The sequence below is a fragment of the Hylobates moloch genome, unplaced genomic scaffold, assembly GCF_009828535.3.
Source record: "Hylobates moloch isolate HMO894 unplaced genomic scaffold, HMol_V3 SCAFFOLD_5, whole genome shotgun sequence".
Taxonomy (NCBI): Eukaryota; Metazoa; Chordata; class Mammalia; order Primates; family Hylobatidae; genus Hylobates; species Hylobates moloch.
In genome coordinates, this window is record NW_026652280.1 from 84110162 (window position 1) to 84126094 (window position 15933).

General features: G+C 51.1%; 1 protein-coding gene across 2 annotated transcripts; it reads right to left on the minus strand.

Moving 5' to 3' along the window:
* Nucleotides 1–6586: 6586 nt before the first annotated feature.
* Nucleotides 6587–15710, minus strand: BATF2 (basic leucine zipper ATF-like transcription factor 2). Of its 2 annotated transcripts, XM_032151866.2 has the most exons (3): nucleotides 15598–15710; nucleotides 13127–13228; nucleotides 6587–8455 (listed from the first exon to the last, which is right to left on the minus strand). In XM_032151866.2, the coding sequence occupies exons 1-3, from the start codon at nucleotides 15634–15636 to the stop codon at nucleotides 7772–7774; spliced, it is 825 nt and encodes a 274-aa protein (XP_032007757.1). In that variant the 5' UTR covers nucleotides 15637–15710; the 3' UTR covers nucleotides 6587–7771. The 2 variants fall into 2 exon arrangements, with proteins under 2 accessions (XP_032007757.1, XP_032007758.1); XM_032151867.1 differs by lacking the exons at nucleotides 13127–13228; nucleotides 15598–15710 and adding an exon at nucleotides 8716–8919.
* Nucleotides 15711–15933: the final 223 nt, after the last annotated feature.

The following is a 15933-nucleotide window of genomic DNA, read 5'->3' on the forward strand; positions in this document are numbered from 1 at the left end:
ACATGGGAGTGCAGATATTTCTTCGATATACTGATTTCCTTTCTTTTGGATCTATACCCAGCAGTGAGAGTGCTGGATCATATAGTAGCTCTATTTTTAGTTTTTTGGGGAACCTCCAAACTGTTCTCCATAGTGGTTGTACTAATTTACATTCCCACCAACAGTGTTTAAGGGTTCCCTTTCTTCCACATCCTCGCCAGCATTTGTTATTGACTGTTTTTGGGTATAAGCCATTTGAACTGGAGTGAGATGATATCTCATTGTAGTTTTCATCAGCATTACTCTGATGATTAATGATGTTAGCACCTTTTCATATGTCTATTTGCCATTTGTATATCTTCTTTTGAGAAATGTCTACTGGAATCTTTTGCCTTCCCCCACCTTTTTTAAAAAATTTTTTTTTATTTTTATTTTTTTTTGAGATGAAGTCTTGCTCTGTCACCCAGGCTGGAGTGCAGTGGCATGATCTGAGTTCACTGCAACCTTCGCCTCCTGGGTTCACACAATTCTCATGCCTCAGCCTCCCGAATAGCTGGGATTATAGGCACATGCCTCTCAAAGTGCTGGGATTACAGGCACCCGCCACCACACCTGGCTAATTTTTGTATTTTTAGTAGAGACAGGGTTTCTCCATGTTGGCCAGACTGGTCTCAAATTCCTGACTTCAAGTGATCTGCCCGCCTCAGCGTCCCAAAGTTCTGAGATTACAGGCATGAGCCACTGTGCCCAGAATTTTTGCCCATTTTTAAATCAGATTATTAGGTTTCTTTCAAGAAAATAGGAAGAAAAATTTTTTAAAAAAGATTATTAGATCTTTTCCTATAGAGTTGTTTGAGCTCCTTATATATTCTGGTTTTTAATCCCTTGTCAGATGGGCTGACCTCTTCTTACCACCTCACTGCTTCCACTCTCACCCCTGAACAATCTGATCTTTTTTAAATGTCAGGCTCCCTGATTCATGGAAAAAAGGCAACGCCCTTACAGTGGTCTGTATGATCTGGCCCTTGGTTACCTCTCTGACCTTATCCCTGACCAACTGACCATCTCTGACTCTCCTTCATTCCCTCCAGCCACACCAGCCTCCTGGCTCAAATGTTCCAGGCTCACACCTGCCCCCAGGCCTCGGCACTGGCTATTTCCTCTGCCTGGAACTCATCTCCAGCTGGCTAATTCAGTGCCTTCTTCAAGACCTTGCTCAAATGTTCTCCGCCTTTTTTTTTTTTTTTTTTTTTGAGATGGAGTCTCACTCTATCACCCAGCGTGGAGTGCAGTGGCGTGATCTCTGCTCACTGCAACCTCCACCTTCTGGGTTCCAGAGATGCTTGTGCCTCAGCCTCCCAAGTAGTGGAGACTACAGGCATGAGCCACCATGCTCTGCTAATTTTCTTTTTTCTTTTCTTTCTTTCTTTTTTTTTTTTGAGATGGAGTCTTGCTCTGTTGCCCAGGCTGGAGTGCAATAGCGTGATCTCAGCTCACTGCAACCTCTGCCTCTTGGGTTCAAGCAATTCTCCTGCTTCGGCCTCCCAAGTAGCTAGGATTACAGGCATGTTCTACCATGCCCAGCTAATTTTTTTGTATTTTTAGTAGAGATGGGGTTTCATGTTGGCCAGTCTGGTCTGGAACTCCTGACCTCAGGTGATCCACCCACCTTGGCCTCCCAAAGTCCTGGGATTACAGGCGTGAGCCTCCGTGCCCAGCTGCTAATTTTCTTTTTTTGTTTGTGTATTTTTAGTAGAGAAGGAGTTTGAGTTTTGCCATGTTGGCCAGGCTGGTCTTGAACTCCTGGCCTCTAGTGATCTGACCACCTCAGCCTTCCAAAGTGCTGGGATTTGAAGCCAACACACCTGGCTTCAAATACTGTCTTCCTATTGAACTGACGTTGACCACCCTATTTTATTTTATTTTATTTTATTTATTTTTTGGGGACTGAGTCTCGCTCTATCACCCAGGCTGGAGTGCAGTGGCGCGATCTCGGCTCACTGCAACCTCCACCTCCCAGGTTCAAGCGATTCTTGTGCCTCAGCCTCCTGAGTAGCTGGGATCACAGGTGCCTGCCACCACGCCTGGCTAATTTTTGTATTTTTAGTAGAGACGGCGTTTTGCCATGTTGGCCAGGCTAGTCTCGAACTCCTGACCTCAAGTGATCCTCCCACCTCAGCCTCCCAAAGTGCTGGGATTACAGGCATGAGCCACCGTGCCTGGGCGACCACCCTATTTTAAATTGTACCTTCTCCGCCCTGGCCTTCTCAATTCCTCTTTTCTTGTCTTATCCCTCTTGACCCAGCTTCCCTATTAAATATAAGCATTTTTGTCTGTTTTGTTCTCTTCTTTATCCCAAATGCCTAGGATAGTGTTTGAAAAGAGGAGCTGAATATATTTTAAATGAATTTAAAAATCAGAGGCTGGGCACGGTGGCTCACGCCTGTAATCCCAGCACTTTGGGAGGCTGAGGTGGCTGGGTCAATTGAGGTCAGGAGTTTAAGACCAGCCTGGCCAACATGGTGAAACCCTGTCCCTACCAAAAATATAAAAAATTAGCTGTGCGTGGTGGCAGGCACCTGTAATCCCAGCTACTCAGGAGGCTGAGGCAGGAGAATTGCTTGAACCCAGGAGGCGGAGATTGCAGTGAGCCGATATCATGCACTGCACTCCAGCCTGGACAACAGAGCAAGACTCTGTCTCAAAAAAAAAAACATCAGTGTACATCTCTGTTTAAAATTCTCCCATTCACGGCTGGGCGTGGTGGGTGGCTCACACCTGTAATGCCAGCACTTTGGGAGGCTGAGGCAGGCAGATCATGAGGTCAGGAGATCGAGACCATCCTGGCTAACACGGTGAAACCCCGTCACTACTACAAATACAAAAAATTAGCCGTGCGTGGTGGCGGGCGCCTGTAGTCCCAGCTACTCGGGAGGCTGAGACAGGAGAGTGGAGTGAACACGGGAGGCAGAGCTTGCAGTGAGCCTAGATCGCGCCACTGCACTCCAGCCTGGGCGACAGAGCGAGACTCCATCTCAGAAAAAGAAAAAAATTCTCCCACTTACATAGGAAGAATCTCACATCCTTCTCACGGCTTGCACAATTTTTCTGGCCTCTTCTCAGATTTCATCTTTCCTTTTCTCTTCCCTGATTCTCCTCCTCCTTTCTTTTCTCTTCTTCTTTTTTTTTTTTTTTGAGACAGGTCTTGCTCTGTCAGCCAGTGTGCAGGGGCATGATCATGGCTCACTGTAGCCTTGACTTCCTGGGCTCAAGCAATTCTCCCATCTCAGCCTCTCGAATAGCTGGGACTACAGGTGCATGCCACCATGCCTGGCTAATGCTTTGAATTTTTAGTAGAGACCAGATCAAACTCATGGGCTCAAGCCACCTCGGCCTCCCAAAGTGCCGGGATTAGAGGTGTGCACCACCGCGCCCAGCTGGCCTACTCCTTTCTATTCCTCCAACACGTTTAGCGCTTTTTTTTTTTTTTTTTTTTTTTTGAGATGGAGTCTCACTCTGTCACCCAGGCTGGAGTGCAGTGGCGCGATCTCGGCTCACTGCAAGCTCCGCCTCCCGGGTTCACACCATTCTCCTGCCTCAGCCTCCCGAGTAGCTGGGACTACAGGCGCCCGCCACCACGCCTGGCTAATTTTTTGTATTTTTGGTAGAGACGGGGTTTCACCGTGTTAGCCAGGATGGTCTCGATCTCCTGACCTCGTGATCTGCCCGCCTCAGCCTCCCAAAGTGCTGGGATTACAGGCGTGAGCCACCATGCCCAGCCTACGTTTAGCGCTTTTTCCAGACCCAGAGTTTTTACACATGGTATTGCCTCTGCCTGGCATGTTCTTTCCCTATATCTTTGCATGGCTGACTCTCTCTTGTCATTCTCATCTTGTCAGGTCTCATCCTGAATAACACCTCCTGAAAGACCCTTTCCTTGAAGTCTCTCTCTCTCTCTATTTTTTTTTTTTTTTTTTTTTTTGAGGCAGGATCTCACTCTGTCACCCAGACTGGAGTGCAGTGGCTCAATCATGGCTCACTGCAGCCTCAACCTCCCTGGCTCAAGCAATCTTCCCACCTCAGCCACCCAAGTAACTTTTTTTTCCGCCCAAGACGGAGTGTTGCTCCATCGCCCAGGCTAGAGTACAGTGGTATGATCTCAGCTCACTGCAACCTCTGCCTCCCAGGTTCAAGCAATTCTCCTGCCTCAGCCTCCCGAGTAGTTGGGATTACAGGCACCCGCCACAATGCCCAGCTAATTTTTGTATTTTTATTAGAATGGGGTTTCACCATGTTGGCCAGGCTGGTCTTGATCTCCTGACCTCGTGATCGCCTGCCTTAGCCTTCCAAAGTGCTGGGATTATAGGCGTGAGCCACTGCACCCGGCTAAGCATTCTTTTTTTTTTTTTTTTTTTTTTGAGACGGAGTCTTGCTCTGTCTCCCAGGCGGGAGTGCAATGGCGCGATCTCGGCTCACTGCAAGCTCCGCCTCCCGGGTTCATGCCATTCTCCTGCCTCAGCCTCCCGAGTAGCTGGGACTACAGGCGCCCGCCAACACGTCCGGCTAATTTTTTGTATTTTTAGTAGAGATGGGGTTTCACTGTGTTAGCCAGGATGGTCTCGATCTCCTGACCTCGTGATCCGCCCGCCTCGGCCTCCCAAAGTGCTGGGATTACAGGCTTGAGCCACCGCGCCCGGCCCCCGGCTAAGCATTCTTTATTCAGCTTTTCAGTAGTCCATCATATGAGTGTACCAGCATAAATTGAATCACCCCCATCTATTTGTTTGAGGGTGGGGTAGAGTTTTACCTTCTTGGGTCATATCTATTAGCATGTGCTGCCGCTGAAGTCAGGGCCTGCAATGAGAATCCAGGAAGGTTGAAGGCTGGGTTGCCTGCAGCTGAGGGCTCCTGATTGTTGAGCCAAGTCTATATCGTTTCCTAGCTATGTGACCTTGGACTTATTACTTACTACCTCTGGGCCTCAGTTTCCCTTTCTCTCTCTTTCTTACAGCCCTAGCTCAAAGACAGTTTCCTCTTCTGAACAGTGGGGTTGAGAAGCATACGTCACAGAGTTACTAGAGGCATCATTGAGTTAATCCAAGTAAAACAACACAGAGCCTGCTATACTTGAGGGTATACAGATACAGCACGACCATGGTGTCCTCATCGCCCACTGAGTCCTCGTGCCCAGAGTATGTTGAATCCTGTCTCAGATTCCAGCCCACCTCCAATCAACAGCACCTTGGCTTCGCTTCCACCTGTTTGCTTTCCCTGAATCGCTGGTGACCATGGCTCTGCTGCCATCCACAGCCCTGTGACTTCCCTTTGCTATGTGAACCTGGCACAATGCTTACTTGTATGTGTCCTCTTGGCTGAGCCACAGTGCCCAGATATGTGGTCAAACATTATTCTGAATGTTTCTGTGAATGTGTTTTTGGATGAGATCAACATTGAAATTGGTGGGCTTTGAATAAAGCAGGTTGCCCTCCATAATGTAGGTGGGCCTCATCCAATCGACTGGAGGCCTGAATAGAACAAAAAGACTAGCCTTTTCCAAGCCAGAGTAAGTTCTGCATCTGGTGGCCTTTGGACTTGAACTGCAACAGCAGCCCTTTCCCGGGGCTCCAGCCTGACAGTTCACCCTGAAAAATCTGGACTTGCCAATCTCCATAATCACATGAGCCAATTTTTTAAAATAAGTCTCTCTCAGCAGGGCATGGTGGCTCACACCTGTAATCCCAGCACTTTGGGAGGCCAAGGTGGGCAGATCACTTGAGGTCAGGAGTTCGAGACCAGCCTGGCCAACATGGTGGAACCCCGTCTCTACTAAAAATACAAAAATTAGCTGGGCATGAGGCTGGGCGTGTGGCTCATGCCTGTAATCTCAACACTTTGGGAGGCCGAGGTGGGTGGATCACGAGGTCAGGAGATTGAGACCATCCTGGCTAACACGGTGAAACCCTGTCTCTACTAAAAATACAAAAAAAAACTAGCCGGGCGTGGTGGCAGGCGCCTGTAGTCCCAGCTACTCGGGAGGCTGAGACAGGAGAATGGAGTGAACCCGGGAGGCGGAGCTTGCAGTGAGCCGAGATTGCGCCACTGCACTCCAGCCTGGGCGACAGAGCGAGACTCTGTCTCGAAAAAAAAAAAATTAGCTGGGCGTGGTGGTGGGCACCTATAATCCCAGCTACTCGGGAGGCTGAGGCGGGAGAATCACTTGAACCCAGGAGGCAGAGGTTGTAGTGAGCCGAGTCTGCACCCTTGCACTCCAGCCTGGGTGACAAGAGTGAAACTCCATCTCAAAAAAAAACAAAACAACATAAAAAAAAATCTCTCTGTCTCTCTTCACACACACACACACACACACACACACACACACACACACACACACACTCTCTCTCTCTCTATTGGTTCTATTTCTCTAGAGAACACTGACTAATACACGTGGGCTAGTCCATCTCATCTCTGAGCCTCAGTTTCCTCATCTGTAGTATTGGAGGGAGATTAATTAGCCGGTTCATGAGGGGTTGCCCATCTCTATTATTCTCTCTTCTTTCCAAGATTCTATAGGTTACAACCAGAGGTTTAAGCAACTAGGCAAAGCAGAAAAGATTGCAAAACACTTTAATTTATTTCCATCACATATGTGACAAGACATGTGTTCTGTATCCAGGAGTGTGTTAGATACTAACAGTGTTTCATTTACATGTGTGTGAAACCTGGGTGAAGAGCCAGGGTTTCTCTCCCCAGTTTGCCTTAGAGTGCTTGTCCTGGAATCAGAGTGTAAAACCCCCTCTTAAAGCAGACACCATCACTGAACTCCCACCGGGTCCTGGGCCCTGCTCTTCTTGCTGTCAGCCCAGGCCAAACAGCAATGAGGGAACTGCTTAGGAGGGGTCTGAGGGTGATAGGGGCCTGGGGTCCACACAGGGGTGGGTGCTGTCAGAAACAAGCCCATCCCTGCCTGAAAATAACCTTGCACAGGGTCCTTCCTCATTCTTTCCTCTTGCTTTTTGTTTATGAGATGAATGGCTCTTCTGCTGTGGCTTTAGGGGCAGTGGGGAGGCAGGGAGCTATTTGGGAACAGCTTGGAAAGCTGACTCTGCAGAATCTCCCAGAAGCCTTGGTGTGACTATGGGTACCCAGGCTGTAGAAATCCCAGATGGTCCTCTTCCAGGCCTCTCCCCAACTCCAGCCCACAGGTTCAGCTTCTTGGCACTGAAAACACTACTACGGGAAGCAAGAGTCCACTTCAGGGCTTCTGCTTGGCCTCTACCCACCAGGGCTTGGACTCTGGACCTGCCCCAGCTAGGTCGGGGTTTCTGGGACTGCAGGGCTCTGGCCCTGGAATCACGAAGCAGCAGGGAGAGCCCTTCTCTGCTCTGAGCATGAACCTTCTCACACCAGCCCGCGGTTTCCAGGATTTCAGCTCCTAGGATGCCTGGGCCAGGACAGGAGAAGGAGGAGCAGAGGGTGGTGTTTTGGGCTCCAAGAAAGGCTTCGTGACCTTAGACTTGTCACTTGACTTCCCTGAGCCTCAGTTTCCTTGTCTAAAAAAGTGGAGTGATAATCTCGATTTCTCAGGTCAACTGTGAGGTTGAAATATGATATTGGTGGTGACAGGGCCTGTCACAGTGCGAGGCATCAGTGGTGGCTTCCTTTTCCACTGTGAAATCCTGGGCCAGCTGGTCAGCCACGCAGGGCAGCACCCAGTAGCGAGGGAGGAGAGGCCCGTGTGCTAAGGCTGCTTCCTGAGCCCAAAGAATGGGCCAGCCCAGCTCCGGAGACCAGGTTAGAAGTGGACTTGAGCAGAGGAGAGCAGAGGAAAGGCCAGGAGAGTGTGAGGGCTGGGATCCACACCCAGCCCTTGCCAAGCGGCTGCTGAGAGAGCAGGTTTGTGCTCCCTGCTCTGCAGACATGCAAGCCCCAGGGCAGAGGAAGGGTTGTCGGGAGAGGACCCCAGCTTCCCTCTGGTGGGATGCTCCAGCTCGAGGGGCTGTGGAGGGGCAGTTTGGGCCGTGAGGCTGGGCTGGAGGGCACTGAGCTTAGAGGAAGACCCCGGCAGGCTGGAACCAGTGTGTAAGGGAAACAGGAGAGGGCTGGGGGACAGTTGGACAGGAGGTTCAGCAACCACAGCGGGGCCAAGGGACAGTGAGGGCAGAGGGGACTGGAGGAGGCTGGGGGAATCATGAGGCTGTGGACCTGGAGAGAGCGGCTGAGCTGGGGAACAGGAACCCGGGGTCTGGAACAGCTCCAGCTGCTCCCAGCAGCCATGTTGTCCCTGTGGGCCGGGGCCCAGGAGCCCCTCAGCCTGGTCCCAGCAGCCCAGGAGCCCTGGAGCTGAGCAGGAGGCACAATCCATGGGGCACAGGCGCTCATGCACATGCAGGGTCCGGCTCCACCACGCCAGCTCGGCCTGCAGGGCCTGGATCTCCTTCCGCAGGGCGAGGTTGTCTTTCTCCAGAGATTCGTGCTGCTGCGGAGAAGCAGATGGGCGGGGAGGGGACCCTCAGCCAGTGTCAGGGGCCCCGCATGAGCCTTAGCCCCTTCCAGGGTCCTCAACTTCAGGAGAAAGGTGCCACCACCATTGGAAGAGCCAAGTGAGGTCTCTTGGCCACTCTCTGGCCAGCCCTTCATAGCCACCTACCAAGTCTCCCCTGTCCCACCCCCTGAGGGGGCTCAGATCCACCTGCTCTCATCCCACCGCTAGTGCCCTCAGCCGGTGCCATTTCTCACCTGGGATTTCCACAGGCCTTCAACCCGTGTGCCCCCCAAACCACCTATTCTCTTGCCCACAGGAGCCATTCGGCAACCACGTCATTAATTGCAGGTTAAAGCCCTTTAGAGGCGCCCACCAAAGTCCCTGTGGTAGAATTCCAGGCCTGTGTGGTGGCCGCAGCTCAGACCTCTGGTCTCCTCTCTCCCGCCTTCTTTCTTGCTCCCCTCCCGTCCTGACCCTCACATGAACTCTGCTTCCCGGCCACATTTCCTGTTTCCTCTGCCTGGCACCCTTCCGCCGCCCTTCCCTGCGCAAATCCCAACAGGGCCTTCCTGTGGCAACTTTGATGTCATTCTGTCCTAGATTGCTTATTGCCACTGCCAGACCTTTTGAGGGCCCAGAACTCGCCCCTGCGAGCACTGTGGGAGGATTCAGGGGATTGTTTTACAGGTCGACAGCATGAGTGTGTTAAATTCTGCATCCCTGAATCAGCATTTATTAAGTTCTATTCTGCTGAACGCCGGTTCTGAGAACCCCTGAGACACAATCAATGTGCAGTTCTAAATAACCATTTATGATGACAATAATGGTAAAAATGCAGAAAGAATTTTATATCCACATCTCACAGGGCTGAATAAATTGAACGACTTCCTTCAGTCCCCCCACCCCTTTTTCTGGATAACAAGAAGAAGTTGCAAAGGTGTTCTGCATAAAAGTGTGGTTTTGGCCCTGGACTCAAAGTTCTTTTTTTTGAGACGGAGTCTGGCTCTGTCACCCAGGCTGGAATGCAGTGGCTCGATCTCGGCTCACTGCAAGCTCAACCTCCCAGGTTCACACCATTCTCCTGCCTCAACCTCCTGAGTAGCTGGGATCACAGGCACCTGCCACCACGCCTGGCTAATTTTTTGTATTTTTAGTAGAGACGGGGTTTCACCATGTTAGCCAGGATGGTCTTGATCTCCTGACCTCGTGATCCGCCTGCCTCGGCCTCCCAAAGTTCTGGGATTACAGGCGTGAGCTACCGCGCCCGGCCCTGGACTCAACCTGAAAGCCACCAGCCCCATTCCCACACTGGTTTCTGCACGTGGAATGATGAATTTTTTTTTTTTTTTTTTTTTTTGAGATGGAGTTGTGCTCTGTCGCCCAGGCTGGAGTGCAGTGGTGCAATCTCGGCTCACTGCAACCTCCACCTCCCAGGTTCAAACGATTCTCCTGCCTCAGCCTCCCGAGTAGCTGGGACTACAGGTGCGCACAACCATGCCCAGCTAATTTTTGTATTTTTACCAGAGATGGGGTTTCACCATGTTGGTCAGGCTGGTCTTGACCTCCTGACCTGGTGATCTGCCAGCCTTGGCCTCCCAAAGTGCTGATATTGCAGGCGTGAGCCAACGTGCCTGGCTGGAATGATGGACATTTCTAAAATGTATGATTAGGTCACCCTTCACCTAAATTCTCCAAAGGCTTCAACTCACCTCCAGGAACTGAGTCACTCACTCATTCATTTATTCATTCGTTTGCCACCTTCAGGAGGCTCAAGGAGTAACAATTTCAATTTCGTCCCTTCCCTCTTCCCTGCTTTAGTTTTCCCGACAGGATTTAACACCATCTGACATCCTGACCACTCTAGGGACTTTTTGTTTGTGGGTCTGGCTTCCCCAGGAGAATATGAGCCCTGTGGGTGGGGCTGGGGTGGGCGTTTGTCTACTGTGTCTACACCTCTATATCCAGTGCTTAGAAATGTGCCTGGCACACGGGAGACGCTCAATAGGCATTTCCAGAAGGAAGGAATAAATGGATGCGTGGGTCTGAGCACCAGTCCTCACTCTCACCTGGTCTACAGGGTGCTGCTCCCCACGCCTGTGCCAGCACTGTGTCATTTGTCCCCAATGTGTTTTCTTACCTTCATCCTCTGGGAAAACGCCCATTTGTGCTTAAGCTCAGGCTTCATCGCTTTTTGTTGTTGTTGTTGTTGTTGTTGTTGTTGTTGTTGTTGTTTTTGAGACAGAGCCTCTCTCTGTCTCCCAGGCTGAAGTGCAGTGGCACAACCTCAGCTCACTGCAACCTCTGCCTCCCAGGTTCAAGCAATTCTCCTGCCTCAGCTACTGGGATTGGCTAATTAGCTACCACGTCCCTGTAATCCCAGCTACTGGGGCTGCCTAATTAGCTACGATGCTTTGCTAATTTTTGTATTTTTAGTAGAGATGGGGTTTTACCATGTTGGCCAGGCTGGTCTCGAACTCCTGGCCTCAAGTAATCCACCCATCTCAGCCTCCCAAAGTGCTGGGATTACAGGCGTGAGCCACAACGCCTGGCTCATCTCCTCTTTAGACCACTCAATGCCACTAACTATGTGCTATGGACTCTATTGTGTTCCCTCCAAAATTTATATGTTGAAGCCATAACCCCCAATGTGATTGCATTTAGAGATAAGGCTCTTAGAAGGTAATTTAGATTAAATGAGGTCCTAGGATAGAGGATAGGGTTGTAATCTGATAAGACTGGTAGCCTTATAAGAAGAGGGAGGGAGGCTGGGAGCGGTGGCTCAAGCCTGTAATCCCAGCACTTTGGGAAGCCGAGGTAGGTGGATCAATTGAGTCCGGGAGTTCAAGACCAGCCTGGGCTCCATGGAGAAACTCTGTCTCTACAAAAAATACAAAAGTTAGCCAAGTGTGATGGTGCATGCCTGTAGTCCCAGCTACTTGGGAGACTAAGGTGGGGAGGATCACTTGAGCCTGGGAAGCTGAGGTTGCATTGAGCCAAGATCGTGGACTGCCCTCTAGCCTGGACAACAGAGCAAGACTCTCTCAAAAAAAAAAGAAAAAAGAGGAAGGGGCCAGGCATGGTGGCTCATGCCTGTAATCCCAGCACTTTGGGACGTGGAGGTGGGAGGATTGCTTGAGCCCAGGAGTTGAAGACCAGCCTGGGCAACATAGCAAGACCCCCATCTCTATTAAAAAATAAAAACTATGAAGAAATAAAAAAGAAAGAATAAATAAATAATAAGTGAATAAAAAATTAAAACAAAAAGGAGGCAGCCAGGTGCGGTGGTTCACGCCTGTAATCCCGCACTTTGGGAGGCCGAGGCGGGCAGATCACTTAAAGCCAGGAGTTTGAGACCAGCCTGGCCAACATGGTGAAACCCCGTCTCTGCTAAAAATGCAAAAATTAGGTGGGCATAGTGGCGCATGCCTGTAATCCTAGCTACTCAGGAGGCTGAGGCAGGAGAATCACTTGAACCCAGGAGGCAGAGGTTGTAGTGAGCCAAGTGGCGCCACTGCACTCCAGTCTGGGCAACAGAGTGAGACTCTGTCTCAAAAATGACAACAACAACAACAAAAATCTCAAAAAGGAGAGGAAGGGAAAGAGATCACTCTGTCCTCTCACATGCACTGAGCACACAACGAGAAGGCAGCCACTTACGAGTCAGGAAGAGCACCCTCATCTGGAACTGAATTGGCTGGCACCTTGATCTTGGGCTTTCCAGCCTCCAAAACTGTGAGAAATAAATGTCTGTTGTTTAAGGCACTGTCTATGGTATTTTCAGATGAGCATGAAGCTCAGTAAAGGAAGCAACTTGCAACTGGGACTGGAAACCCTGCCCATTTTAACCCTGAACCAGAATTCTCACAGTATGGTCTTGGCCACCTCCTGAACTCTGACCCCCGGGTGATTAATCACAGATCACCATGCAGGTCCCTGGGCCCACCTAGCCTCATGAGGTGGGACCTGGCAGAGGAAGAATAATCCACTTTTTGAGGTGGGACCTGGCAGAGGAAGAATAATCCACTTTTTTTTTTCTATAGACAGGGTCTCAATCTGTTGCCCAGGTTGGGTGCAGTGGTGCAATCATGGCTCACTGCAGCCTTGAACTTCTGGGCTCAAGCGATCCTCCTGCCTCAGTTTCCTGAGTAGCAGGGACTACAGGTGTGCACCATCATGTCCAGCTAACTATTTTTTAATTTTTATAGAGACAGAGTCTCGCTATATTGCCCAGGCTGGTCTTGAACTCCTGGGCTCAAACAATCCTCCAGCCTCAGCCTCCCAAAGTGCTAGGATTACAGGTGTGAGCCACTGTGCCCAGCCTGGAATCTGCATTTTAACCAGTGTCTCAGCTGGCCATTGTGTTGGGGTCTCCCTATTTGCCTCCACTTCCTGTCTTCCTTCCCCTAGACTGCGGACACCTTAGGACACGGCTGGGCTGAGGATAACCCTGTGTGTCCCTGGAGCCTGGTGTGTGTACCTGGCACATGGTTTGTACTCAACACCCAGAACTTTCCAAATCTCAGCCACAGGACGCTTTCCTCATCCCAAACTCAGGTGACCTAGAAAAATACAGGAGTTTGGGGGAGGTCTGCTCATAGGTGGGATGGAGAAGAGGTGGCTGGGCCAGTAAGTGGAGTCAGAGACAAGAAAAGAGGTTGTCCACACCTGGTGCAGGGCATCTGCCTTGTCTGTGTGCTTCTGCCGGCTTCGCTGCGCGGCTGCCCGGTTCTTCTGCTTCTTCAGCTGCCTTTGTTGCTCCTTGGGGTCCTATGGGGCACGAGGCAGAGGACTCAGGGGACCCAGCCAGGTCTTGTGCCCTCCATCCTGGCCTGCCATTTGTAAAGCCAAGTCTTTCCCCTTGAGTCAAGTTCCCAGGGGTCTTTGTTCTCCCAGAAGCTCCCTTGGCACCCACACCCCCTATAGCAGGCACTACACACCTTGTTGGAATGTCAGCCTCACCCCTGTGTCCTGCTCACCGCTCATGTGGAGGGCGGGAGGGCAAGCAGGGAAGATGGGAAGCCTGAGATTCAAACTCAGACAGAGCTGACTTCAAACCCCACATTCTTTTATCATTTTTTTTGAGACAGAGTCTCACTCTGTTGCCCAGGCTGGAGTAGTGCAGCGGCACTATCTTGGCTCACTGCAAACTCTGACTCCCGGGTTCACGCAATTCTCCTGCCTCAGCCTCTGAAGTAGCTGGGACTACAGGCACCTGCCACCACTCCTGCTAATTTTTGTATTTTTAGTAGAGATGGTGTTTCATCATGTTGGCCAGGCTCATCTCAAACTGGTCTCGAACTGCTGACCTCAGGTGATTCACCAGCCTTGGCCTCCCAAAGTGCTGGGATTACAGGTGTGAGCCACCACGCCCAGCCAAGCCCCACATTCTTGAACCCAATCGCCCCATCCCTGCAATGGAAACCACAGCAGAGGGTTAAAGCCTATGCGGCAGGCAGCCCAGAGCCGGCGTGGCATAAAGCTCAGCTTCCATTCTTCTCATTGCCATGATTTCCACACCAGGTGTGAACTTTCCTAATTGTGAGCTCCATGAGGGCAGATGTGGTTGTCTGTGCTCATGCCCAGCTCAAGCCCAAAGCAGATATTCACTTACTCAACAAACATGTATAAGCACCTGCTATGTTCCAGGGAGTAAGCTAGGGGCACACCATAGCAAACAAAATACACACAAATCCCCGCCCTCAAATTGCTCATATTGTAGTGGGGTGGTAGCAAAGGATGAATGAATGAAGGGTTTATTCCGGTGGAAGAGTGGACTCAAAGGTTGACAGTTGTGACCACCTTGTACCCTGGGATCAATGAAACTTAGATAAAATATTTTATGCAAATGTCCAGAGCTCTGCAAAGTCAGAGCAAGAGGGACTGTTGGAGAGCTCATAGCCCAGCTGCCTCCCCCAAGTCTCTTTGGGGTATATGTTTTGAGGGTAAGGACCTCAGGCAAGGCCCTGGCCACCCTGGCTGCAGATTCTGAATGCTCCTAGGCTCCTGCCACAGCTCCACCCTGGCCATATGCTCCCTGGGGCCATGTCCACAGCAGGCTCGCTGTAGACACTGGGGCACCAAGAGACTAAAGGCTGAGACAGGACCCACAGTGAGTGAAGGGGGCTCCTGTGAGATGAGCAGAGCCTCCAAGGGAAACCATGGCCCAGGGAATTTTTTTTTTATTTTATTTTATTTTTTATTTTATTTTACTTTATTTTATTTTATTGAGACAGAGTCTCTCTCTTTCGCCCAGGCTGGAGTGCAGTGGTGTGATCTCAGCTCACTGCAGCCACCGCCTCCCAGGTTCAAGCGATTCTCCCCCTTAAGCCTTCCGAGTAGCTGGGATTACAGGTACCTGCCATCATGCCCGGCTAATTTTTGTATTTTTAGTAGAAGCGGGGGTTTCACCACGTTGGCCAGGCTGGTCTCGATCTCCTGACCTCAGGTGATCTGCCCGCCTCAGCCTCCCAAAGTGCTGGGATTACAGGTGTGAGCCACCAAGCCTGGCCTATTTTATTTTATTGAGACAGAGTCTCTCTCTGTCACCCAGGCTGGAGTGCAGTGGCACGATCTCAGCTTACTGCAACCTCCATCTCCCGGGTTCAAGCAACTCTCCTGCCTCAGCCTCTCGAGTAGCTGAGACTACAGACGTGCCCTGCCACACCTGGCTAATTTTTGTATTTTTAGTAGAGACAGGGTTTTGCCATGTTGGCCAGGCTGATCTTGAACTCCTGACCTCATGTTAGCTGTCAGCCTCGGCCTCCCAAGGGGCTGGGACTACAGGCGTGAGCCACGGCGCCCAGCCGGTCTGGGTTATTTGGAGAAGGAAGGAAAGGCTGCTATGAGCGTAGTGAGGGAGGACCAGGTACGTTAGGAGAGAGCAAGTACACAGAGGCCAAGTTCTAAACCGAAGGCTGGATCTGCAACGTGAGAGCTGGAAACAACTCATTCCAATCCCGACTTCAGGGGAGGAAAGTGAGACCCAGAGAGGGGCATGCAGAGCCCTCTGTCACACTGCTCAGAGTATAGAGCTGGGACCAGGAGCTCCCAACTGCAGCCCTCACTGCCTGGGCACTGAGGACCCTTGGGATCCCAGCTCCCCTTCTCATCCCCGATCCCCAGTCCCCTGTACTCACTGTCCCGGTCAGCAGCCCATTGCCCCCACAGAGGTGCATGGCTTAGGCGGGGGAGAGCAGAGTCGTCCCTCAGCAGCTGTGACTTCCCAGTGCCCTCTGGAGGCCTAAGGAAGTGGCAGCTCTTTAAATCCCCAGTGGCCACTCCGCCCCCAGAGAGCCAAGTTTCAGTTTCTCCTAAAGCCACCAACTGCTCAGAATCCCTGGCTCAGGCTTGCTCACGTGGCTAGAATTTCCTAACATGAACTGGCCTTCCTGTTGGGCCCCTTCTCTGGAAAGAGGATGGTGGAGGGTGGAGAGGAGGGAAGACCAAAGGCCAGGTATGAGGAGGGTGTTCCG